Source organism: Melanotaenia boesemani, chromosome 5, assembly GCF_017639745.1.
Source record: "Melanotaenia boesemani isolate fMelBoe1 chromosome 5, fMelBoe1.pri, whole genome shotgun sequence".
In the NCBI taxonomy this organism is placed as follows: domain Eukaryota; kingdom Metazoa; phylum Chordata; class Actinopteri; order Atheriniformes; family Melanotaeniidae; genus Melanotaenia; species Melanotaenia boesemani.
Window position 1 is genome coordinate 21,155,954 of NC_055686.1, and position 26,233 is coordinate 21,182,186.

The 26,233-nt window shown below is 38.5% G+C and overlaps 2 protein-coding genes across 11 annotated transcripts in view; both read left to right on the top strand.

Moving 5' to 3' along the window:
- LOC121639404 (placenta-specific gene 8 protein-like) overlaps positions 1-15,900 on the top strand; it is a 63,553-nt gene extending 47,653 nt beyond the window's left edge. For 3 of the 8 annotated variants that reach the window (XM_041984611.1, XM_041984613.1, XM_041984612.1), the window contains 3 exons: positions 9,551-9,673; positions 11,267-11,412; positions 14,364-14,837. In XM_041984611.1, the coding sequence (XP_041840545.1) occupies positions 9,571-9,673; positions 11,267-11,412; positions 14,364-14,504 (390 nt within the window). In that variant the 5' untranslated portion in view covers positions 9,551-9,570 and the 3' untranslated portion in view covers positions 14,505-14,837. Of the gene's footprint in view, positions 1-5,542; positions 5,687-9,550; positions 9,674-11,266; positions 11,413-14,363 lie in introns of those variants that run through there. The other 5 variants (XM_041984605.1, XM_041984604.1, XM_041984609.1 and 2 more) reach the window with 4 other exon arrangements.
- Positions 74-25,010, top strand: LOC121639403 (placenta-specific gene 8 protein-like). 3 transcript variants are annotated; one of them, XM_041984602.1, is made up of 6 exons: positions 74-568; positions 16,087-17,895; positions 18,346-18,467; positions 19,392-19,740; positions 21,491-21,636; positions 24,537-25,010. In XM_041984602.1, exons 4-6 carry the CDS (start codon positions 19,443-19,445, stop codon positions 24,675-24,677), a joined length of 585 nt encoding a protein of 194 aa, XP_041840536.1. In that variant the 5' UTR covers positions 74-568; positions 16,087-17,895; positions 18,346-18,467; positions 19,392-19,442; the 3' UTR covers positions 24,678-25,010. The 3 variants fall into 3 exon arrangements, with proteins under 3 accessions (XP_041840536.1, XP_041840535.1, XP_041840537.1); XM_041984601.1 differs by lacking the exon at positions 18,346-18,467; XM_041984603.1 differs by lacking the exons at positions 74-568; positions 18,346-18,467 and adding an exon at positions 13,477-13,489 and having other exon boundaries at positions 17,860-17,895.
- The last annotated feature ends 1,223 nt before the right edge of the window (positions 25,011-26,233 follow it).

The following is a 26,233-nucleotide window of genomic DNA, read 5'->3' on the forward strand; positions in this document are numbered from 1 at the left end:
CGGAACAATGTTCTTGACACTTCCGTGTCATTGGTCGACACAGACTCGAGCAGACAGGCTCAAGCTCAACGTCATTATCTCTAATACAAAACTTAAGCATTTTAAAGGGTTTACAACTTTTCAAACAAAGCTGAATGTCCCTGTGATTTTTCCAGCCATTACTACACATTGTTTTGAAGAACCACTGAATTACTTTACCAATGTCTGAAAACAAGATATTAACCTATAATCTAATAATGCAAAATGAAGCTTTTCTGATATCTTAATCTGTGCATTTATGTTTCTGCCTCTCATTTTTCCAGATGACTTGTTCACGTATATTTTTACAGATCCTTCCTGCCTTAATCAGTTAATAAAGAAGAATGTTCTGCTTACAAATCTACAACCCATCAACTCATTTTCTTGTGTGCTGCTGCCACCTCCTGCTCAGGTGTGTCCATATCTTCCTGTTTGTATGATGGTGCTACCAGAGGCCTGTGCTACAAAGCAGGATCAACATTCCCGGATTGATTTACCCAGACGTTTGCAATCCCAATAAGTGTTACTACGCAGCTGATTACCAACCCAGGTAAAACCAGTAAACCAATATCATCATAAGTACAAGTCATCACCTGCATGAGGTCCCGTAAATAATGTAAAACAGCTGAAATGTAGTTAGAAGCATCAGGAATGCTCAGCCAGCACACAGCCAGCTGCTATCACCACCTGTAAAGCCTCAGAAAGCAGAAGTTACGATGAGTCAGGCAGGAATGATTACTGGACCCCAAGATGCAAACGCTGAACAACCAAACAGCAGAGAATGGTTAGTTTTCTTGTTAAAGGGTTTAATAGAGTTTCTGAGCTGCATCCAGAAACAGATTGATCTGAGTGTGGGATCCAGGGACCACAGGAGTTCACGGTTGACCAGGTAGAGTGGGTGGCAGGTGGAGCGTTGCACGGAGCTGACAGGAGCTGGAGGCAGACTTATCTAGGAGGTGGGTGAGGCAGGATGGACTGATAAGATCTGGAGAAGCAGGAATCTGGAGACAAGACAGGATTATGAGAAACGCGTAGAATGTAGACAAAGAACTAGAGCGGCAACGATCTACCAGGTGAGTAACTGGACGACCCGGCGAGGAATGAAGAAAGGTCCGGTGTTTAAGTACTGTAGTGGTTGATTGGTGGATGAGGTCCTGGTATGACGATCAGCCCAGGTGAGGTGACTGCTGCTATTGTGATTCTCCTGGCTGGGAACAGACATGACGTACAAGACAGACAGAGGGAGCCAGACGCACACACTAGGGCAATCCAGGAACACACACACACACACAGGGAAGACAGACAGGAACCCTAACAGCACAAGGAAAAGGTTTCGGAATAAACCAACACTGAATCCTCACCAATGACGATTCCAGGTAGGGCCGGCTCAATTCCAAGACCAGGAGGCCTGCTAGAGAGAACCTGAAATGGACTGAGGTTCAACCTTGTCTGGTTACACATCCTCATGCAGGTCAGGAGGAGGTAGAGAGCCGTCAGCATGCAAAGCAGAGAATGCGAAGGGAGGGGCAGAGGAGAGAGGGAGCGAGGAGGAGAAGTAGGGAGACGTCGAGCGGAGTGAGACAAACAGAAGTAACGGTGCCTGCCAAGGTCAGCAACCCGAGACACGTCCAAAACCAGCTTACCATCCGGTTTTTAGAACAGTATCTGCGTCGCCAGAGCAACCAGCTTTATGAGAGAAAGATGAGGACAAACAAACATTCTAAAACACATCATTGACTTTCACTCAAACCATCCACAGGATAGTGCCACACATGCACATACCAACATAAACATATCAGATATCTATTATAAAATCTGCTTGTTCCTGTAATCTAGAAAAACAAGTTATTATAAATAACGAAATTGTACGACTGGATCCTGAAGTCGACTGCTCCGGTATCACCCCTGTGAAAGCAGCCAGCATCAGCAGTATGATAAGATGACTTAAACAGCACAAGCACATGTGTACATGGTGATAATTTTCTCCACCTGTTAAAGTTTATCCCAAAATGTCACAAGGGTCAATATCATGTTTGATTTTAAAATGTACATACACATATTCAAAAGAGATTTAGTATAGACGTCTTCTCCTGTAGGCAGATCCACATCATCAGTCCTGGTTATCAGGAAAATAAAGGTGTTTCTGGTTAATGGCATCAGAGTTAGCGGCATTATGAAGCACAGCAACCATCCCTGTGTGGAAGCAGAGTAGCGTCCTGGAGAAAATCCTGCTGGAAGGAAAAGGTCAAGTAAACGTCAGTCTGTTCGTTCAGGTCAGTCAGAACTTTGTCAGTTACGTCACTCGTTCTGCAGAAAAGTCAAATCAGAGCAGGTAGATTTTCCCTGCATGTAGGAGGATCCATAAAGGCCAATGTGGCATCGTTTTGGAAAGACATGAAGCCTGCTGGAGTTTTCTTAATCAATTCTTTAAACTCCAAGATGATATGGACATTAGGCCAATTTAAATTTCTGTTAATTATGTTTCCATCATCACCAAATTTAGCTCGAGCAGCTTTTTCTCTTTTATTCTTTTACAAATTCTTTATTTTTATTTTACAAGAGAATCAGTTTAAAACATCCATGGATATCAGATTATTATGAAATAGTTTGTATTTTCTCCTGGTCCCTCTGTATTAATTCTTATAGTGCACTTTCCTGTGTTTTTGCAAATAACAACAACAACCAAAATAAAAAATATTTTACCTATATTAATGTAGGTTTGTTGAACTAGTTTTTCAAGTTTCCTTTCTTTTACTTTAACTAATTTCCATCTGGTTATCTGGTTATTTGCTGACAATTAAAAGAGGAGCTCCTTTAATTTGCTTTTTTTTTTTTACCATTTATTAATCACCATTTTCTCTAAGTGCCAGGGATTTATTTTCCTCTAAGCAAACTGTTTATTAATCCATCCTCTTTTTTCTTGTTCTTCTTTCTGACAGATTTCAAATCCTTAGTTTGCTTGATTGAAATATAGATCAGGTCTTCAGTGTTGATTCTTAAAAGTAAAATAGCATGTATTTTTCTTCTTTTATATATGTTTGACACCTTGATCTCAAAGAGCCATATTATCCATTTTAATTTACCAATGAGCCATGACAGATCAATACCAAAGAAGATCATTCCAGTATATTTGGATGTGGCTGCAAATAACTCCTAAATGCAGCATGTTATGGTTCACACATGAAAAGTAAATGGATTAACAATATTAAATGAATAAAGAAAATTACATGTGATTAATACGAGTGTATATGAGTGATTACCATATGCAGCTAAATTTCTTTCACAGTAGCCCACTCAGGTCGAGGCCATAAATGAAGAGACACCTTGTGTGTGCTCAGAAAGACCATTGTTGGTACAACCAGAGGCGATTCTTAGGTCTCTGGGGACCCCAAGCAAAATTTCATAGGGGGCCCCTCCAACCAGTGTTCACTGCTTTTGTACTGTGATATTGTTTACTTATAAAAATGGCAGAAATATATTAATAATGTTATCTTTAAAGGCATTGTTGTAACAGCAGTAAATTCTTCAAGTGCTATTTTAAAATGTTCTTTGACAGCTTTCACTTCTTCAACTTTTACTTCATTATTTACTATTTGTATTTAATTAAAAAGGGGCAATATGATCTAATGTAGTTCCAATACAAAATATTAAACTACGTGCTGAAACCTGCATTATAATTCTTTAGGATTTGATTTAAAGCTAATAGAGTAAATACATGAATAGTTTTCAGAAGCGTAAAGCCGACTGGACATGGAAGATAAAATATAAACACCACTTGCACACACTTCCATCTATGAACTTTAGTATTACATATCAGATTTCTGGCCTATGAATTCTATAATTTAACATTCTTAGCTTTACAGTAAAGCTGAACTAGACAGCTTTAACTTGATATTATCCAAGTTATCTGTTTTTATTTCCAGCCTCCTCACAGGTAGCCATCAGAAGGACAGACTGAGCTGCTCTGAGCTGAATATCTTGTGGATTATCTGCACTACTAATTAATGCTTTGGTCTCCTCTACAGTCTTACTGTTTTTATATCTTTCTTTTGTCACTGCCAGACAGAAAACGTCTCATTTTTATAAACCCACTCTCTCCTGGAGGTGGAGATGGGGTCCCTTCAGGGTCACTGCAAACTCTCCACATTGTCGCTGCTCTGTCTTGATTCAAAGTGGGAGTGACCCTAAGAGGCCTCCTATTTTTCATCCAACTGTTTATGATGTGTAATAATCCCCACTGCCTCTTAGGGTCGCCACTGCAGCGTTACTTTTTATCCTTACTCCTCTGTCTTCCCCTGCAATCTGCAGGTGCTACCATGGAATTATTTGTCTTTTTCATTTAGTATGAAAGAGAGCATGCTGTCAAAATGAATTAATATAATTATCTGTCTTGATTTAAACTTGCTTGACTCTTAGAGGCCCTCCTCTGCCTCAGGGCCCCAAGCATCTACCTGGTTTTTCTGGTGGCAAGCAACGCTTTTGAGTACAATTCAGTTATTATTTTCTAATTTTATGCACTTAACAATTTGCCTGTCTTGACACACGGATGTACCTTTACTGTCTCACTACTGGTGGTGGTCGGCTTGTTGTACTAATAAGTGTGCTCAAGTGCTCTTTATCCTATAAATAATCAATTGCAATGCTTATTTCATGGGAAGAGTCATGAACCTGAGCCTGTGGTGTCCACCTCAAGACAAGCCACCACAAGACAGTCAGAAGATGGAATGAGCTCTAATTTAATGAGGGTAGTCAGTATCACATTGGCATTAGAGAGCCATGAAAAATGACTATGCATATACATTAAAGTAAATGTGTGTATTTGACTTGTTTAAGGTCGGAGCAGACTCTGTGAGGGGGCTCTATACAAAAGAAAGTTATAACTCAACATTAAAAACAAGAACTGCAAATTATAATAGCAAAGCTGGAGCTGGAGAAACTGGTGCATGAAAAGAAGGTAATTCAGATTAAAAATTCAAACATTTTCAAGGGTTTTAAGCACCTGGATGAAACTAAAATGTGTGCTCTTTGTCAGGAAAAGGAACTGAAATTGTAACTGAAAAAGTAGCACAGCAAAAAAAAAAAAAAAAAAAAAAAGCAGGTCTGGGCTGGTCTTCTGCTGTGAGGGAACCAGTTCCCAGCTTGAAATTTTCCCATATGTCGAGATATTTTTTGATGTGTAAAGGCTTATTTTGGTTTTAATATGCATGTGCTTTTTTTATCTTCGTGTGTGTGCTTTGAATGAAACTTGGTTGTGACTTAGGTTTTAAGATGCAAAAACTGTTGCATTTTTATTATGCGAAGCACTTTGTGCTGCAATCCTGCATGAAAAGTGCTACATAAATAAAGTTTGATTTGATTTGATTTGGTGTAAATTGTTTTTTTCCCCTCTAAAAACAAAAATAAAAACCCTTGATTAAGCCTGACTAAAGCCTGAACTGATCAAAATTTCAACTGAACTATTGATGCAATAGTCACTTTAGAAGTCCTGCTGTTAAACAGTTGGTTACTTAAGTGGATTTATATGACTGGTTTCGTCCCCACTGAGTGATAAGTAAACGTTTATGTGGAGGGAGACTTGGGGGGCTGGACTTGCTAGAAAACGAGAAACAAACTCTCACAGCTCACTCACATGTTCATTATCTTCTTGCTCTCTGAACTTTTTAAAAAGGTAAGTAAATTTTTGTATTTTTGTCCGACTAAAATAATGGAGAACAGTTTGTAGCATTATAATAAATTAAAACACGGTTAGAGAACCTGTTAATTTAAAAACAATGACCTCGTGTATACGCATAAAAAAACAACTTGTAGGGCTTTTGCCACGGACATTTTCGACCTGCCGTGACAATGTGCTTAACTTATGCAAACTCTTGTTATTTGAAGAACTGAAACGCCTCGTTGAAATATGTTACAGTAAAATTTCGGAAGTCAAAGGGACTTCACGCATTTGAGCACTTTTGATTTAACCTCAATTTCACCAGAGATAAGGAGACATCTAATTTCAGATCTAATATCCAATATTTTTTTTTTAACATTACATTTGAAGGAAAGAAAACGAAAAAACTCAGAGTTCAGTTCATCTCTTCACATGCTCCTGATGCTTTCCCTTCTTTCTCCTTCATGTGACTGCTCATCCTCTTTCCCTTTTCTCTTCACTTTTTTTGTCAATATCCTTTCGGAAATCCGAAGCAACCTCACCCAGGAGGACACAGTTCACCACCCTCCCCTCTGGCAGTCTCAGAGTCCTAAAAACTTGGACCAGCAGACTTAAAAGATTCAGCTTTCCTGGTTATCTAGGGCAGTGGTTGTCAAATAGGGTACTATAAGGGCTGATTAACACCAATAATTTCCTGAATTGATTTGATTCAACTGGAGCTAGCAATAGGAAACAGAAATGCTGTGTAGCCAGAATGAAAGTCATATTCTGGGCTCGCCCATGTTTACCTCCTGGCCCTATCTGAGGACGGCATGTCCGAGACGCTTAGTTTTCACTTTTTCTTAAATGTGTTGGCTGGAAGTCAGAGAGTTTATCTAATGATAATCTTATCTCCTTCATCTCTGAACCTCCTCCTGAGGCTGCTTCACTGATGTGCAGCATTCCTTTTTTTTACATTAACTTTGATATCGGACCATTTTTTTCTTCATTTAGACTTTTATAGTATGATGTGATGTTTAGTGGCTTGCAGCAGTTTTGGCTGTTTTTGTTTGTATGTTTGGTTTTTATTCCCGTTGGTTACAACCCACAGCAGTCTGTGTATTTGTTGTAATAAATCATAAACAACACTGGAAAGCTCCTTGTTTAGACAACGCAGCATTGTCAATGGAAGATAAATCTTCAAATAAAATATCAAATCAAATAAAAATGCATAATTCATTTAAAGGTTTAAATATGTGCTGGTCTTATCATTGTGTGTTTTTCACAGTCTATCACGCTGTGATAGTGACAGCAGAAGAATAAAGAACGTTAGTTCTCTTCTGAATAATGGTTCCACATCAGTGAACAAAACCAGTTTTGGTTGTATGCCATCTTTCAGTGTTAGTATTAGTATTATAGTGCCCCATTTCAACACTTCTTTTCTGCATCTCACATGAAACTGAAACAAAGCATTTCAAGCGGCAACACACATGTTTGTGCTGTGACTTCCATGCAGAAGTTGTGCTGATCTGCTGTTATGGTTCAGGCAACACAAAGTGCTTTACATGATTAAAAACATTTATGCATATTAAAAACAAAACAAAGTGGAAATACATAATAATAGAAACACTCACCAAAATATTTCACACAGCCGCACACACACACACACGCACACACACCAAGCAGCCCCCCCCTCCCCCTTCTTATTTTTGTCTTGAACTGAATGTTATTATAAAATACTAAAAGTGATAAGCATCTGCTGCTGTGAGGAAACAATATCAGTGTCATGGGGATCCATCCACACCAGGGGTCAGTCCACCCATGTCCAACAGCGGCAACCACCCCTCAGGACAGACCGGGGCCGACACCACAGCCAAAAGGCTGCAGTGCAGGGCCTCAGGCCCCCAGACCAAGCAGGCAAAACCCTCGGCGTGGAGGATCCCCACAATGAAAACACTGGAGTTACAATTAAAATTAAACAACCTTAAGAAACAATAAAAACAGCTAAGAATGAATCGATAAATAAGTAAATGAATAAATAAATAAGTAGTACAGTTGAGTAAAATGAAAAGGTCTTAAGCCTCTTTTTAAAAACATCAACGTTCTCAGCAGCCCTGAGGCCCTCTGACAGACTGTTCCACAGACGAGGGCCGTAACAATGGAAAGAGGCCTCGCCGTATGTCTTGGTCCTCACCCTTGGAACAACCAAAAGGCCAGTACCAGAGGACCTCAGGGTCCGCGAGGGTTCATGACTTAAAAGAAAGTCAGATAAATAAGATGGCCCAAGACCATTAAGACATTTATAAACTACTAAAAGAACCTTAAAATCAATCCTGAAATGCATGGGGAGCCAATGCAGCGGTTTTAAAACTGGTGTGATGTGTTCCCGTCCTCTGGTCCTCGTCAGAACACATGTTGCTGAGTTCTGAAGTAGCTGTAGGTTTAAGATGTACTTTTTAGGAAGACCAGAAAGCAGGGCATTACAGTAATCTAATTTACTTGAAATAAAGGCATGCATCAGCATTTCCGTGCTGGCAAGGGAGAGAAATGGGCAGACTCTGGCGATATTTTTAAGATGATAAAATCCAGTTTTTGTTATATTTCTGATGTGTGTGAGATAGTAGTAAAACCATTTAAGAACAGTACCTGAGAGGCCCACCAGACTTCTGAGTCTGTCTAATAAAATCTGGTGATCAGCTGTATCGAAGGTGGCACTAAGATCCAGTAAAACCAGGACAGAAAGTTTCTGTGAGTCTAAATTAAGTCTAAGGTCATTAACAATTTTTGTTTATTCAAAAACTCATGCAATTGAATAAAACCACTTCTTTCTGCCATTTCACTTCAAAAGGTCGGTAGTTATCAGGAATGTTTGGATCTAAATTACTCTTCTTCAGAAGGGGCCTCACCACCACCGTTTTAAAGGCAGCAGGGAAGACGCCCATGTGAAGAGAGTAATTTACTATGTTTAAAAGCTCAGGCTTAAAGAAATTATAAAAGTGATGTGGGAATTGGGTCTAAAAGGCAGGTTGTTGGGTTTAGTTGGGAGAAAACTCGACCAAGCATTTTCGCATCAACCAGGACAAAACTCTCCAGTGTTTCCTCAGATAAAGACAATGCCTTAGTTCTGTTAAAATCAACATGTAGTTGAGATAAAAGACTGGATTTAATAACATTGATCTTACTTCTGAAGTGGTCTGCAAAGTCCTCACATGCAGCCTCTGATGCAGGCATGGAGGACTTGTTAAAATCTGTGTTAGTCTAGTCTGACCTTGCATGTAATTGGCTGCATGTTGTGTCCATCATTAAGAAGTCCTGCCCCTGCCTACATGGACTGACTAGCAGAGGCTGAAGATTTGGCTTTTTGTGCCGACTTGTTCACAAATGACACATTACTAATTCTTAAATGAGTAAATACATATAACTTCATATAAAAACACAGTTTGAGAGCAATGCTTAACATGAACCCATTTAAGGACATCGTTATCTTTGGTACATACATGCCTCGTTTGATGGTTTATTTCATAAGTTCCAACCTTTACAAGTCCTGCTCACTGAAAAACCACATAACCAAAAGATGTCAACACCAACAATGACTATAGCTACTATATGACCTACTTAAAAAGGCGTATGACCATACACAATTAAAATATGCATTTTAGCACACATGACCTGTCTAGGTCTGAATGGATGTATTAATACAAATATTGTAACTTGATGTGGTGGTCAGCATCGCGTCCTCATGTTTGTCTCTCTGTGTTGGTCCTGCAGTGGGCTGGTGATTTGTCCAGGCTGTAGCCTTGCCTGCCAATTGCTTTGATAAGCTCCAGCTTCCCAGCAACCAGAAAATAAATGAATGAATGAACCTGATATGAAAAAATGAGCCACTCTGCTTTTCCACAGTTGTCACGTCTGTTCCCAGCATGGCTGTCCATCAGTCAGTCCAGATGGTGTCAGTCACCTCCGGTCAAAGTCCTGGAAGATGGAGCACCGACCTCTGCGACTGCTGCTCTGACATGGGCACCTGTAAGTGAAACAGCACAAGAAAAAAGAAGTATTTCTGCATTCTTTTTATTTGATCATAGAGAAGATATGCCACTTCAAGATACTGGATGTTGAAATATTTAGAGTTCAAAAGAATGTAACTTGGAAGTGGTTAGAGATAAAGGCATACAGTAAATGAAAAACATGTTTGAACCTGAGTTTATGACGGGAGTAAATTTACTCGTCAGTTGACTAAGAATTGGCAAATAGCCAAGAGCATAAACAGAGCATAACATCCATCAGTTGATTATTCAGTTTCAGGATCCAACAATGTTTGAGCTCAGTTAGGTGTTTGAATGTGATCTTAATTATACTTAAGACTGTGAGGAGATTTAAAATAGTTGGTGACATTCAAAAAAACTCTTCAAACATCACAGCCTGCTTGCTAGTTCTTATAAAACAGTGTCTAAATATTGTTGTCACAGAGTTCTCGAGCACCTTGCCAGCACGTTTCAACCAAAGAGTGAACACACACCCTAATACCCTTAAGAGAAGGGACTCCTCTACACTCAGTTAAAAACCTGAGATCAGAGTGGAGATACTGCAGTAATGGCAGCTCCATGGAAGACATAAAAACATGCAGATAAATACTCTGCTGCATGCTCATTGTTTGTACTGAGCAGGTAGAATACAGTGGGTTATTTGGGCTTCTCCACTGAAGACAAAGTTATATTGTGGCCATCAGAAGAAAGAACCAACTTCATTTTAGGGCTGGGTGATTTATTGGCCCAGAACTGATATCCCGATATTTTTTCTCTTTATCCCGATACACGATATACATCCTGATGTTTTGAAATCTCCTCTAAAACACTGTGAATATTGAATTCAATGTTATGGTGCATAAAAAGATACTAGTTAGATTTAAGTAAACTCAGCAAAATTCATCTTTATTGGAATTTTCCCCTTCAACAAACTTTTTATTTTGTACTATGGAGCTGCACTTAAACATTTAATAAAACCCAGAGTTTTCCCGACTGTAATATTAGAGGGGTGCCCCAACGTCCCAACAACTCCCACCAATCCTAGAAGATTAGGTTTATTTTATTTTCTATAAATACTCAATATCTGATATATTTGTTCATTTGATTATTTTATATTAAAGTGTTATTATTTAGGTTGTTTTAATTTTGTAAGAGATCACAACAAAAGTAATCTAAGATCCTCTTTCCTCTAGAAGAGGTTTATATTTAGTCATTTTATTATAAAAACTAAACAGCCTGACGATCGTAGACTAGCTAGCTAGCTAGCTGCATGCTTCTTTCATGTCCCCCCTGAAACAACGTGCATGCGCACAGGTAAGTTTTCTGGATGGGCGGGGCAGTGGGCTGTGAGTGAGAGAAGCTAAACTACAAAGAAAATCACATGGAGACGCTTAAACGCTGTCGTGTCATGTTTGTACTTGATATATATAGACATTTTATATATCGCATGTAAAACTTCTCGGAATACATCGAGTATATCTGATATATCGCCCGGCCCTACTTATTTCTATACAATGTAGACAAAAAAGAGAAGAAGGTTGCAGCCTCTTTCATTTTGAACCCCCAAGTTGAATAATCTTCTTGTGCCCACCAGGCTGCTGTGGTCTTTGGTGTTTCCCCTGCATGCAGTGTGAGACAGCCAGTAAACATGGCTGGTGCTGCTGCATGCCCCTCCTGGATGTCTGCTGTGTGGTGTCCTGCTTACTTCGCTCCTCCATCAGAGAGCGCCACGGCATCCCTGTAAGTCCAGAAAATGCATGGGAGTTGGGACACATGTTAAAATGTCTTTGAATCTGTGTATTGATCCAAAGTCAAATCCCAGGATTTCACATTGAATGTGTTGACTTAAGTGTGTTTAAGTCCGAGTGACCCTTCTAAGATGCATCTAATGCGATCTATTTTTTAGACAAACTGAGTCTTTCTGAAATTCTGAAATCATCAAAATATTAACTGAGTAGATAATTTAAAATAAATGATTTCACTTTTGGCACTTTAAAATAATAGACTGGACAAGAATTAGATTAATCCAAAATGCAGAAGCAGTGTTTGAAAAGCCAAATACATTTCCATAATTTATTTATCTTGTAAAACCTTTAACAGCAATAACTTCACGTTATTTTTTGGGTGATGTTATCAATCTCTTTTATCAATGTGAATGAATTTTAGCCCCACTCTTCTTTACAATATTGCTTCAGTTTACATTGAAGGTTGTTGATGCTCATTTAGGTTACATCTTCTACCTCAACGTTTCACACAGTTGAGGTCTGGACTTTGACTCGGTCACTGCAGCACCTTGACTTCTTTTGTTTCAGCCATTCTGTTGTACATTTGTTGATGTAGATAGATAGATTAGCTTTATTATTCCCCCAAGCCTGCTTGCCACCAAACATTACACACATTCAGACACAAACACAGAAACTGTAAAAAAGGAGCTCAACAATAAGCTCAGAGAAAATAAAGATACTCAAAACATGGATCAATACAAAAATGACAAATGTTCAATGCGGCGTGGTTCAGTGGGTAGGGTGGTCGTCTTGTAGCCTGAGGGTTGTCGGTTTGATCCTCAGCCTGTTGAGCTCATGTCGAGGTGTCACTGAGCAAGACACCACAGGACACAATGTAAACATGGGTGGTGGTTAGCACCTTGCATGGCAACTTCCATCATCAGTGTGTGAATGTGTGTGTGAATGTGATGTATAATGTAAAGTGCTTTGGGTATCATTCCAGGTACAGAAAGCGGAATATAAATACTGACCATTTACCATAAAAATCTGACAGCTGCAAGTAGAAGTAGTTCAGCAGAGCACTGAGGAATAACAAGACATTCACTAAAAGAGCTTTTAAAACTATTAAAAACGTTGTGTAGAGGATGGCTTTCTAGAAATAAAATAGTTCCTAATTTAGAACTGATTTTCTTACCCAGTATGACGTCCAGAGAATCAGGGGTGATACCAATCACAGCCCCAACTTTTTTAATCCACTCATTAATCTTTGTGGTTGACTGAGTTTGTGGCAGAAAATAACACAAAAGTATTTTTTTAGTCTTTTATCTGTGTTTCTGTTGCAGGTGTATTTGCTTAAGGTGGGGCTATATTATATCCTCACATGGGAGCAGCAACAGCAGATTCAATACTGTGTGCTCAGGGGATTTCAAGTAAAGCCTTCAAGCTTGGTTACATTTATGTAAAATATTTAGTTGCAATGGTAAAACCAGACAACCAAGAAATTCATATAGTAACATCCTGAAGCCATAAAGACATAGGGTTCATGGGTTTGATTTACAGCGTTATAACAGTGTATTATCACCTTAAATGTCTCCCAAAGCTCGTGAGATTTGCCTTTTTTTAAGCAACCTGCACCGCAACACTGCAAAGAACAAGTGGACTAACAGCACTTCTCAGAGCACAGCATTTAGTTTTTGTTACAGAGAGGTCTCCATTTAAATGTGTTTTTGGTTTCAAGGGCTAGTTGGCCCTTTTCAGCATCCCTAAAGACCCAGTGATCATGGATTAATGGATGCACTGGGTTTAATTGTTTTATCTAGACTTTCCTGATGGCTGTTTTATTAACAAAGCTCAGTACGACATGAGCTTTGCGGATTGACTGAAGGTAAAAGATGAGGCTGCTGCAACTCTAAGGCTGCAACCACAATGCTGTGGAGCAATGAAGTTATTTATAGTCCACCTAGAAAAGCAGTGTTTAGTTCCCTAAAAGCAAACCAAATGCAGGAAGCAGACTACAGTGTCAAGCAATGTGGGTATTGCCACCTGTAGTAGTAAGGTGAAAAGCTAATAAGCTTTGGTAGTGTGCTCTTCCTGTTTGCTGATTGTGGATGTGAAGGCAGAGGAGAACTGCTTTAAGGCCAAATTCTGTAAAAAATGTGCAACTTATTAAAAAATAATAATAGACCTGAAGCTGATGGGAGGGTTGTGGTTTGTAACGATATTAGAATTTCAAATCCAGTAGCAAAATACAAACAAAAAAAACACTCCCACGAGCTGACATCATTTGAGACATTGTTTGAAGTTGTTTCCAACCACACGACACGCCTTTAACATTCACATATAGTCTTTAAAAGCGTGCACAATTTCTACAGTTGTTGTGTTCGTCTTAACTCTTCTTTTGCTTTTTTTCCCCCTCCTTCTGATCCTCTTCTTCTTCTCTGGTTTGTTTCTTTCGCTGATTGCATGTCAGCAATTCTGCTCAGCACTGCTCCCGTGATGTCCTGCGGTATTGTTCATCTTCTGCGTCAAACAACAGATAGCTGCACTCCGTAAAAACAGACCATAAAAGGACCTTTAGTTTACAACCTTTGACTGGACTGTGGATGTAGACCTCACACAGTGAATCTACCAGCTGTCCTCATCACAGGTTAAAACTATTTTAAAAAGAGAGGAAAAAATTATTCAGTCTAATTTCTTCATGTCTGTGAGTTGTTTCTGTCAGTTTTAGAACCAGCATGTGAGATGTTATGGGTGGTAGAGATACGCTTCACTCAGAATCCTTAGAGAAGATAAGACCCAAGTGTTGTGTACATGCCAAGCTGGAACCAGTTAAAACCTGTCTACTGCCATCATTTTACACAAGAATGGATGCAGATTAAGTACTTTCAATTTAATAGTAGCAGCAGTGACCGACTACTGGACTTATCCCATCTTCCTTTCTCCTCTTTCTCCTCTCCCCCCCTGCAGGGCTCATGCTGTGATGACTGCTGTAAATTCTTTTGGTGCTACGTATGTGCCTGGTGCCAGATGAATCGCGAGGTGAAGATCAGGGCCAGACATCAGTCGTCGACCACGTCAGTGGTCGCCACACAGGTCGTCAGGGCATAAGATGCAAATGTCGTGGTCATATGTTAACAACATACAACATGTTTAACAAGTGGATCATTTCTTTTTGGATTTTTGTAGTTATTAGGTGATAGACAAAACATTTTGTTTCAAACATTTATTTCAATAAGCATCAGAGGGACTATTAGACTTCTGCTTTCCAGTTTGTAATATCAGTATTTTTATAAATTTTGGCTTTCTGTTGGCGCGTTAGATTCACTGTTGAAGCCAGATGCTGCTTTAGTTTTGTGAGGATATTCACATGCTGAAGATGGTAATGTCAGGTTAATGTTTTCTAACCTTTGATTCATTTTGGCAATAAAATTTTTCATGTCACAAGATTATTGTTACTTTAACCGGATTGTTTCCACTTGAACCGAGTGTAATCTACCATTTTATGATTCGTTATTTCAGTAGGCCTTTGTTCACATTCCATGCCTTTTAGAGACGTCATAAGACGTCATATATGCTTGTTGCATATTTAGCAACAAAATCTTATGAATGAGTGTTGCTTTCTTTTTGATGCATCTTTATTACAAACATAAATTTTTTACATTTGATATCAGAAGAAAAACCAACCAAAAAAACAAACAAACAAAATAAAAAACAGTTACAAATAAGACAGGCCTGTTTACCACTGTGTTTAATAATTTCTTTTAAAAACTTTATAGTTTTATAGATTTTCTATAGATTAGTTTGAAGCTTCATGAGCAATTAAATATGAGTATTTTTAATTGGGTGCAATGTAATGTTTACTTTAAGATTGTAACTTCTTATAAAATGTTAAAAGTTTAACTTTTGAGAAAAATGGGTCTTTGAGTTTGACGCTGATTTAGTAGTTGCAGTTTCCAGACAATTTCGTCCTGGAAACATTTTGTCTGGGGTCTGGAGGACCTGCTGCTCCAGAAATACAGTTGCGGTTTTACAATCATCCAGTAGATGGCACTGTTGCAAAAACAAACAAACTAACAACAAAAAACAAACAAAACAAACAAAAACAGCAGGGGTCTAGACTATCGGAACAATGTTTACGACACTTCCGTGTCATTGGTCGACACAGACTCGAGCAGACAGGCTCAAGCTCAACGTCATTATCTCTAATACAGAACTTAAGCATTTTAAAGGGTTTACAACTTTTCAAACAAAGCTGAATGTCCCTGTGATTTTTCCAGCCAGTACTACACATTGTTTTGAAGAACCACTGAATTACTTTACCAATGTCTGAAAACAAGATATTAACCTATAATCTAGTAATGCAAAATTAAGCTTTTCTGATATCTTAATCTGTGCATTTATGTTTCTGCCTCTCATTTTTCCAGATGACTTGTTCACGTATATTTTTACAGATCCTTCCTGCCTTAATCAGTTAATAAAGAAGAATGTTCTGCTTACAAATCTACAACCCATCAACTCATTTTCTTGTGTGCTGCTGCCACCTCCTGCTCAGGTGTGTCCATATCTTCCTGTTTGTATGATGGTGCTACCAGAGGCCTGTGCTACAAAGCAGGATCAACATTCCCGGATTGATTTACCCAGACGTTTGCAATCCCAATAAGTGTTACTACGCAGCTGATTACCAACCCAGGTTTTCCAGTCTTGATCTGTGCGAACTCACATAAACCTGCACATGGAGAAAACCTGCACAGTAGCCTACTTTACCATAGAGGAGCAGACAATTATTAAAATAACTAAAGAATTTAAACATGGTGGAGGTAGCATGTTAAAACACAGGGTTGCTTATAAAAAACACAATTATACAATATGTCATTTACTGTGGGAGTAAGTAAACTAGACTAGCCTAACATGCATTTCCTCTACAGTTGAACCCTCACACTGCTGCCCCCACCCACACGAACGCTGTCCTGTACAGAGATGAGCAGTAAAATAACAGTAAAATCAATCTTTCATATATTTCAGCTGTGGTTAGCGACAATACATTCAAACCTGCTTTCCACATTTTATGTAGCCCACTCAGGTCGAGGCCATAAATGAAGAGACACCTTGTGTGTGCTCAGAAAGACCATTGTTGGTACAACCAGAGGCGATTCTTAGGTCTCTGGGGGCCCCAAGCAAAATTTCATAGGGGGCCCCTCCAACCAGTGTTCACTGCTTTTGTACTGTGATATTGTTTACTTATAAAAATGGCAGAAATATATTAATAATGTTATCTTTAAAGGCATTGTTGTAACAGCAGTAAATTCTTCAAGTGCTATTTTAAAATGTTCTTTGACAGGTTTCACTTCGTCTACTTTTACTTCATTATTTACTATTTTTATTTAATTAAAAAGGGGCAATATGATCCAATGTAGTTCCAATACAAAATATTAAACTACGTGCTGAAACCTGCATTACAATTCTTTAGGATTTGATTTAAAGCTAATAGAGTAAATACATGAATAGTTTTCAGAAGCGTAAAGCCGACTGGACATGGAAAATAAAATATAAACACCACTTGCACACACTTCCATCTATGAACTTTAGTATTACATATCAGATTTCTGGCCTATGAATTCTATAATTTAACATTCTTAGCTTTACAGTAAAGCTGAACTAGACAGCTTTAACTTGATATTATCCAAGTTATCTGTTTTTATTTCCAGCCTCCTCACAGGTAGCCATCAGAAGGACAGACTGAGCTGCTCTGAGCTGAATATGTTGTGGATTATCTGCACTACTAATTAATGCTTTGGTCTCCTCTACAGTCTTACTGTTTTTATATCTTTCTTTTGTCACTGCCAGACAGAAAACGTCTCATTTTTATAAACCCACTCTCTCCTGGAGGTGGAGATGGGGTCCCTTCAGGGTCACTGCAAACTCTCCACATTGTCGCTGCTCTGTCTTGATTCAAAGTGGGAGTGACCCTAAGAGGCCTCCTATTTTTCATCCAACTGTTTATGATGTGTAATAATCCCCACTGCCTCTTAGGGTCGCCACTGCAGCGTTACTTTTTATCCTTACTCCTCTGTCTTCCCCTGCAATCTGCAGGTGCTACCATGGGATTATTTGTCTTTTTTCATTTTGTATGAAAGAGAGCATGCTGTCAAGATGAAAAAATAAAATTAAGATTTATTTTAAAATGACCTCAAGGACATTTCATGTTGCAGAAACAATCAGTTGATGTATTTTTCTTTTTTTCCTCTCTAAAAACAACAATAAAAACCCTTGATTTAATGTTAAAGCCTGAACTGATCAAAATTTCAACTGAAATATTGATGCAATTGTCACTTTAGAAGTCCTGCTGTTAAACAGTTGGTTACTTACAGTGGATTTACATGACTGGTTTCGCCCCCAATGAGACTTTGGGGGGGCTGGACTTGCAAGAAAAAGGAGAACCCAAACTGTCACAGCTCACTCACAGTTCATCATCTTCTTGCTCTCTGAACTTTTGAAAAAGGTAAGTAAACTTTTATTTTTGTCCGACTAAAATAATGGTACGGAAAAGTATTAGGGCCACTGAAGAAAAAAAAAATTAAATTCTGAGAAAAAAGTCAGAATTCTAACTTTTTCCTCAGAATTAAATTTTTTATTTCTTCAGTGGTCCTAATACTTATTCGTATAATGGAGAACAGCTTTAGCATTATAATAATTTATATGTAGAAAGAACGATTAAACGTCTGTATGATGATGTATAAGGAGACATTTAATTTCAGATCTAATATCCAATGTTTGTTTTTTTTTTTAACATTACATTTGAAGGAAAGAAAACAAAAAAACTCAGAGTTCAGTTCATCTCTTCACATGCTCCTGGTTCTTTCCCTTCTTGCTTCTTCGTGTGACTGCTCATCCTCTTTCCCTTTTCTCTTCACTTTTTTTTCTTTGTCAATCTCCTTTTGGAAATCCGAAGCAACCTCACCCAGGAGGACACTGTTCACCACCCTCCCCTCTGGCAGACTCAGAGTCCTAAAAACTTGGACCAGCAGACTTAAAAGATTCAGCTTTCCTGGCTATCAGTGGTTGTCAAATAGGGTACTATGAATATTGTGACTGATATTAAAAACTAACTTAAATAGCCCATCTGAATCAGCATGCAGCCATTTACAAGTCATTTGCATTGTATATTTACCTGGAAATGACTCACAGACAATAAAGTTTGACATTTCTAAATGTTGTCCATAATTACCAAACAACATGTTGTAAATATGGATCAATAAAATACTGAAAAGAATACTAGGAACACTGGGGAAATAAAAGGAGAAATACTCAATAACATTTCACCAGTAATTGAGTTTTTAGGTGTATAATGCTTCCATTATTGCACACTGACAACTAAAAGCTGTGGCCCTCATGCCGGACTGATTATGTTTAAACAGCAAAAATGTTTGCTGTCTTTGGATCATCCTCTGCCCTCCAATCCTTCTTTCATATAATGGCATGATCCTAGTCTGACCTTGCATGTAATTGGCTGCATGTTGTGTCCATCATTAAGAAGTCCTGCCGCTGCCTACATGGACTGACTAGTCGAGGCTGAAGATTTGGCTTTTTGTGCCGACTTGTTAACAAATGACACATTACTAATAGTTAAATGAGTAAATACACATAACTGCATATAAAAAACACACATTTTGAGAGTAATGCTTAACATGAACCTATTTAGGGACATCATTATCTTTGGTACATACATGCCTCGTTTGATGGTTTATTTCATATGTTCCAACCTTTACAAGTCCTGCTCACTGAAAAACCACATAACCAAAAGATGTCAACACCAACAATGACTATAGCTACTATATGATCTACTTAAAAAGGTGTATGACCATACACAATTAAAATATGCATTTTAGCACACATGACCTGTCTAGGTCTGAATGGATAGATTAATACATATATTGTAACTTGATATGATGGTTAGCATCGCGTCCTCATGTTTGTTTCTCTGTGTTGATCCTGCAGTGGGCTGGTGACCTGTCCAGGGTGTAGCCTGCCTTTCGCCTGCTAATTACCATGATAAGCTCCAGTTCCACAGTTGTCACGTCTGCTCCATCTGCTCTGGCTGCTCCGGCTGCTCCGGCTGCTCCGTATGCTCCGGCTGCTCCGGCTGCTCCGTATGCTCCGGCTGCTCCGTATGCTCCGGCTGCTCCGGCTGCTCCGTATGCTCCGTATGCTCCGGCTGCTCCGTATGCTCCGTATGCTCCGAGCATGCCTGTCCATCAGTCAGTCCAGATGGTGTCAGTCACCACCGGTCAAGGTCCTGGAAGATGGAGCACCGGCCTCTGCGACTGCTGCACTGATATGGGCACCTGTAAGTTAACCAGCACAGGAAAAAAGAAGTATTTCTGCATTCTTTTTATTTGATCATAAAGAAGATATGCCACTTTAAGATAATGGATGTTGAGACATTTAGAGTTCAAAAGACTGTAACTTGGAAGTGGTTAGAGATAAAGGCATACAGTAAATGAAAAACATGTTTGAATTTGAGTTTATAACAGGAGTAAATTTACTCCTGTGTTGACTAAGAATTGGCAAATAGCCAAGAGCACAAACAGAGCATAACATCCATCAGTTGATTATTAGTTCAGTTTCAGGATCCAACATTGTTTGAGCTCAGTTAGGTGTTTGAATGTGATCTTAATTATACTTAAGACTGTGGGGAGATTTAAAATAGTTGGTGACATTCAAAAAAACTCTTCAAACATCACAGCTTGCTTGATAGTTCTTATAAAACAGTGTCTAAATATTGTTGTCACAGAGTTCTCGAGCACCTTGCCAGCACGTTTCAACCAAAGAGTGAACACACACCCTAATACCCTTAAGAGGAGGGACTCCTCTACACTCAGTTAAAAACCTGAGATCAGAGTGGAGATACTGCAGTAATGGCAGCTCCATGGAAGACATAAAAACATGCAGATAAATACTCTGCTGCATGCTCATTGTTTGTACTGAGCAGGTAGAATACAGTGGGTTATTTGGGCTTCTCCACTGAAGACAAAGTTATATTGTGGTCATCAGAAGAAAGAACCAACTTCATTTTAGGGCTGGGTGATTTATTGGCCCAGAACTGATATCCCCATATTTTTTCTCTTTATCCCGATACACGATATACATCCTGATGTTTTGAGATCTCCTCTAAAGCACTGTGAATATTGAATTCAATGTTATGGTGCATAAAAAGACACCAGTTAGATTTAAGTAAACTCAGCAAAATTCATCTTATTGGAATTTTCCCCTTCAGCAAACTTTTTATTTTGTACTATGGAGCTGTTTAGGTTGTTATAATTTTGCATCAGGTCACAACAGAAGTAATCTAAGATCCTCTTTCCTCTAGAAGAGGTTTATATTTAGTCATTTTATTATAAAAACTAAACAGCCTGGTTTTATTTATCTTATGTTGACATGTAATTACATTATGTCTATAGATGCTGTGCAGCATGCACACACAGATGAGCTACACTCACATCAGCAGAGAGCACGTTGGAAATAGTTGCATCACCTGTAAAACAGGCAAAAATATCTGGTTTAAGATTAGCTCTTATCTCGTAATAAGAGCAGCGTGAGGAGGAGAAGCAGGTGGAGGAGTTTCCTGCTCTGGTCTACTAAGAACTTCATGACCATCAGGAAACACGAACAATTAGTCTCCTCGTCTTTGTCGTCATTTATTACTGGTTAAAATAGACGTCTTGCATTCAGCTTCCATCTCTTAATGATCCTAGACTAGCTAGCTAGCTGCATGCTTCTTTCATGTCCCCCCTGAAACAACGTGCATGCGCACAGGTAAGTTTTCTGGATGGGCGGGGCAGTGGGCTGTGAGTGAGAGAAGCTAAACTACAAAGAAAATCACATGGAGACGCTTTAAACGCTGTCGTGTCATGTTTGTACTCGATATATATAGACATTTTATATATCGCATGTAAAACTTCTCGGAATACATCGAGTATATCTGATATATCGCCCGGCCCTACTTATTTTTATTCAATGTTGACAAAAAAGAGAAGAAAGTTGCAGCCTCTTTCATTTTGAACCCTCAAGCTGAATAATCTTCTTGTGCCCACCAGGCTGCTGTGGTTATTGGTGTTTCCCCTGCATGCAGTGTGAGACAGCCGGTAAACATGGCTGGTGCTGTGGTATGCCCCTCCTGGATTTCTGCGGTGTGGTGTCCTGCGTACTCCGCTCCTCCATCAGAGAGCGCTACGACATCCCCGTAAGTCCAGAAAATGCATGGGAGTTGGGACACATGTTAAAATGTCTTTGAATCTGTGTATTGATCCAAAGTCAAATCCCAGGATTTCACATTGAATGTGTTGACTTTAAGTCCGAGTGACCCTTCTAAGATGCATCTAATGCAATCTATTTTTTAGACAAACTGAGTCTTTTTGAAATTCTGAAATTATCAAAATATTAACTGAGTAGATCATTTAAAATAAATGATTTCACTTTTGGCACTTTGAAATAATAGACTGGACAAGAATTAAATTAATCCAAAATGCAGAAGCAGTGTTTGAAAAGCCAAATACATTTCCATAATTTATTTATCTTGTAAAACCTTTAGCAGCAATAACTTAACGTTATTTTCTGGGTGATGTTATCAATCTCTTTTATCAATGTGGATGAATTTTAGCCCCACTCTTCTTTACAATATTGCTTCAGTTTACATTGAAGGTTGTTGATGCTCATTTAGGTTACATCTTCTACCTCAACGTTTCACAAAGTTAAGGTCTGGACTTTGACTCGGTCACTGCAGCACCTTGACTTCTTTTGTTTCAGCCATTCTGTTGTACATTTGTTGATGTAGATAGATAGATTAGCTTTATTATTCCCCCAAGAGCACATCCAGGATAAGAAGATTTTCATTAACACCATGATCTTCGTAAAAAGGTAAGAACGCTTGGTACCCATTGTTACAGAAATATGGTTTGTTCAGATGCATCTTTTAAAAAACGAGGTTTGCTCCTGACAAGCTAAACTTGCTCAGTCTTTTTATAAATATACTGTTTTGAACGTTAATAATCTGAGTCTGTGATGTAACTGTGTTTTTTTTCTGCCATTTCTCTGAACATTGTATGAGAAATGACCTTATTACCCTTCACAGATTGATGAGCGGCAACAATTACTTCTCCAAAATCATTGCTGATGTCTTTCCTCCTTGGCATCGTGTTATCACACACCTAGATGTTATGTTTTGCTGTTCATCTGAGATTTTATCAACCTAAATTTAAGATCTGGCGAGAACCAGATGACAATATTATTTTGTTCTGATAGCTATGAAAACTCCTGGACACTGAAAGACTGACTAGCTTCTTACTTTTTACATAACTGTATGAAATCGCATAAAGTAATCTGTATTTCCACAAAGTGTAGTTCCTCTACTTAGATGCAAATGTTGTAGTTCTAGTTCTCTATAGGCTGATTATGCCAATGTAAACATGGGAAAGATTGAATGTATAAATTCCCTATAGAAATGTTTTAGTCTTTTATCTGTGTTTCTGTTGCAGGTGTATTTGCTTAAGGTGGGACTATATTATATCCTCACATGGGAGCAGCAACAGCAGATTCAATACTGTGTGCTCAGGGGATTTCAAGTACAGCCTTCAAGCTTGGTTACATTTATGTAAAATATTTAGTTGCAATGATAAAACCAGACAACCAAGAAATTCATATAGTCACATCCTGAAGCCATAAAGACATAGGGTTCATGGGTTTGATTTACAGCGTTATAACGGTGTATTATCAACTTAAATGTCTCCTAAAGCTCGTGAGATTTGCCTTTTTTTAAGCAACCTGCACCGCAACACTGCAAAGAACAAGTGGACTAACAGCACTTCTCAAGGCACAGCATTTAGTTTTTGTTACAGAGAGGTCTCCATTTAAATGTGTTTTTGGTTTCAAGGGCTAGTTGGCTCTTTTCAGCATAACAAAGCCCAGTATGACATGAGCTTTGTGGATTGACTGATGGTAAAAGATGAGGCTGCTGCAACTCTAAGGCTGCAACCACAATGCTGTGCAGCAATGAAGTCAATTATAGTCCACCTAGAAAAGCAGTTTTCAGTTCCCTAAAAGCAAACCAAATGCAGGAAGCAGACTACAATGTCAAGCAATGTGAGTATTGCCACCTGTAGTAGTAAGGTGAACAGCTAATAAGCTTTGGTAGTGTGCTCTTCCTGTGTGCTGGTTGTGGATGTGAAGGCAGATGAAAACTGCTTTAAGGCCAAAGGTCTTAGACCTGAAGCTGATGGGAGGGTTGTGGTTTGTTCCGATATTAGAATTTCAAATGCAGTAGCAAAAAACAAACAACAAACAAATAAAAAAAAATACTCAATACTATTTCTGAAACCATGTAAGGAAAACAGACATTCAAGAGGTATAAAGAAACAGCTCAAGACCTAAAAATTTCACTAGTTGTGCTGGAGCTGAAAATTCGTGCACCAGCACTAAACAAAGCACAGTTTAAACTTTTAAAATGTTTTTTAAAAGGCTCTCCATTGACCCAATCCATCCCTAGTCCCTAGCCTAATCTTAACATCACAACTTAATACCTAACCCTAAACATAACTTAATTGTAATCCTGACCCAAAAGCAAGTTCACAACTCTTAAATCATCAGGTTAAGACCATATCCTTCCTTACATACGTAAATAGGGCCGTCCGTTTCAAATGTTGTCAAACATTGCCGGAGCTGGAACCAGTTAAAACCTGTCTACTGCCGTCATTTTACACAAAAATGGATGCAGATTAAGCACTTTCACATTGCACTCAAGAGGCATGTGTTTGTGGGTGTTATCAGGTTTTGGTAAATATATATATATATATGTATATTTTTTTAATCCTGATTGTGTGAAGCTTGGGGTGGAGTGTGACCATTATAAACTCATTTCCATGTTCAACAGTTTCATATTAGTTACATATAGGCAGCTGGATTTTTTTTTTTTTTTTAGCCCAAAGGAGTTTGTATTTAATATTTAGATTAATATAGTGTTATGGTTCTCTCATAGAAAATTGAGGGGAAAATCTTTTTTTATTCTTTCAATTTAATAGTAGAAGCAGTGACTGACTACTGGACTTATCCCATCGTCCTTTCTCCTCTTTCTCCTCTCCCCCCCTGCAGGGCTCATGCTGTGATGACTGCTGTACAGTCTGTTGGTGCTACGTATGTGTCTGGTGCCAGATGAATCGCGAGGTGAAGATCAGGGCCAGACATCAGCCGTCGACCACGACAGTGGTCGCCACACAGGCCGTCACGGCATAAGATTAAAAATGTCGTGGTCGTACGTTGACGACATACAACATGTTTAGCAAGTGGATCATTTCTGTTTGGATTTTGTAGTTATTAGGTGATAGACAAAACATTTTGTTTCAAACATATATTTCAATAAGCATCAGAGGGACTATTAGACTTCTGCTTTCCAGTTTGTAATATCAGTATTTTTATAAATTTTGGCTTTCTGTTGGCGCGTTAGATTCACTGTTGAAGCCAGATGCTGCTTTAGTTTTGTGAGGATATTCACATGCTGAAGATGGTAATGTCAGGTTAATGTTTTCTAACCTTTGATTCATTTTGGCAATAAAATTTTTCATGTCACAAGATTATTGTTACTTTAACCGGATTGTTTCCACTTGAACCGAGTGTAATCTACCATTTTATGATTCGTTATTTCAGTAGGCCATTCCATGCCTTTTAGAGACGTCATAAGAAGTCATATATGCTTGTTGCATATTTAGCAACAAAATCCAATGAATGAGTGTTGCTTTCTTTTTGATGCATCTTTATCACAAACATAAGTTTTCCCATTTGATACCAGAAGAAAAACCAACCAAACAAACAAGCAAACCAAAAAAAAACAAAACAAAAAAAAAAAAAGCAGTTACAAATAAGACAGTCTGTTTACCACGGTGTTTAATAATTTCTTTTAAAAACTTTATATATACTTTTATCCCACACAGACAGTAAATTAGTATTTGGTGGATTATTTCTTTGTTTATTTATTTTAACTTATCCTATCCAGTATTGGATAAGAAATAGCCTTTCTTATAAATAAATTAAAAGCCTTCACACATCGAAGAATGAATGAATGGAAAAAAGAATAAAAAGGCACAATTGTATACAAACTCACACTCATACAATCCAAGCGCATTCACACTCCCCCCCACCCGCCCATACCCCAATCTGTACAAACATGAAGTCTTATCACTAATAACTGTCTGAAAAAAATAAAATGAAAACATCTGGCTTGACGCTGCTGTGAAGAAACCATACCTTGGGGATCCAGTCACACCGGAAGCCAGCCCACCCATGACCACAGAGGGCACCACCACAGAAACCACCCAGGTGAGGACAGGCCGGGGTCCACACCACAGCGACAGGGCTGCAGTGCAGGACCCCCAGCCACCCAGACAAGGGCAGTCACCATGGCAACAACCCCACAGACAGAGCAGGCAGAGCTACTGGTATGAAGGAACCCCAAGAGGAAACACTGGAGTTAATCAATAAAAAAAAGAATAAATACACTTATAAACAATAAGAACTGATAAGAGTGACAAGAATAAAGATACAAATAAAGGAGTTCAGGAAAAATATCAATAAAATTAAAATTAAATTAAAGTGCTTAAAAACTGTACTTGGGTAAAAATGAAGCAATATAACAGTAAACAATAAAACAGAAAGCCATATAAAAGTAATAGAAAAATATATGGTTAAATAAGCAAAAATAAAACAAAAAAAATTCAGGTATAAGCTAGACTAAAAATGAAGGTCTTAAGCCTCTTTTTAAAAACATTAACAGTCTCTGCACCCCTGCGGTTCTC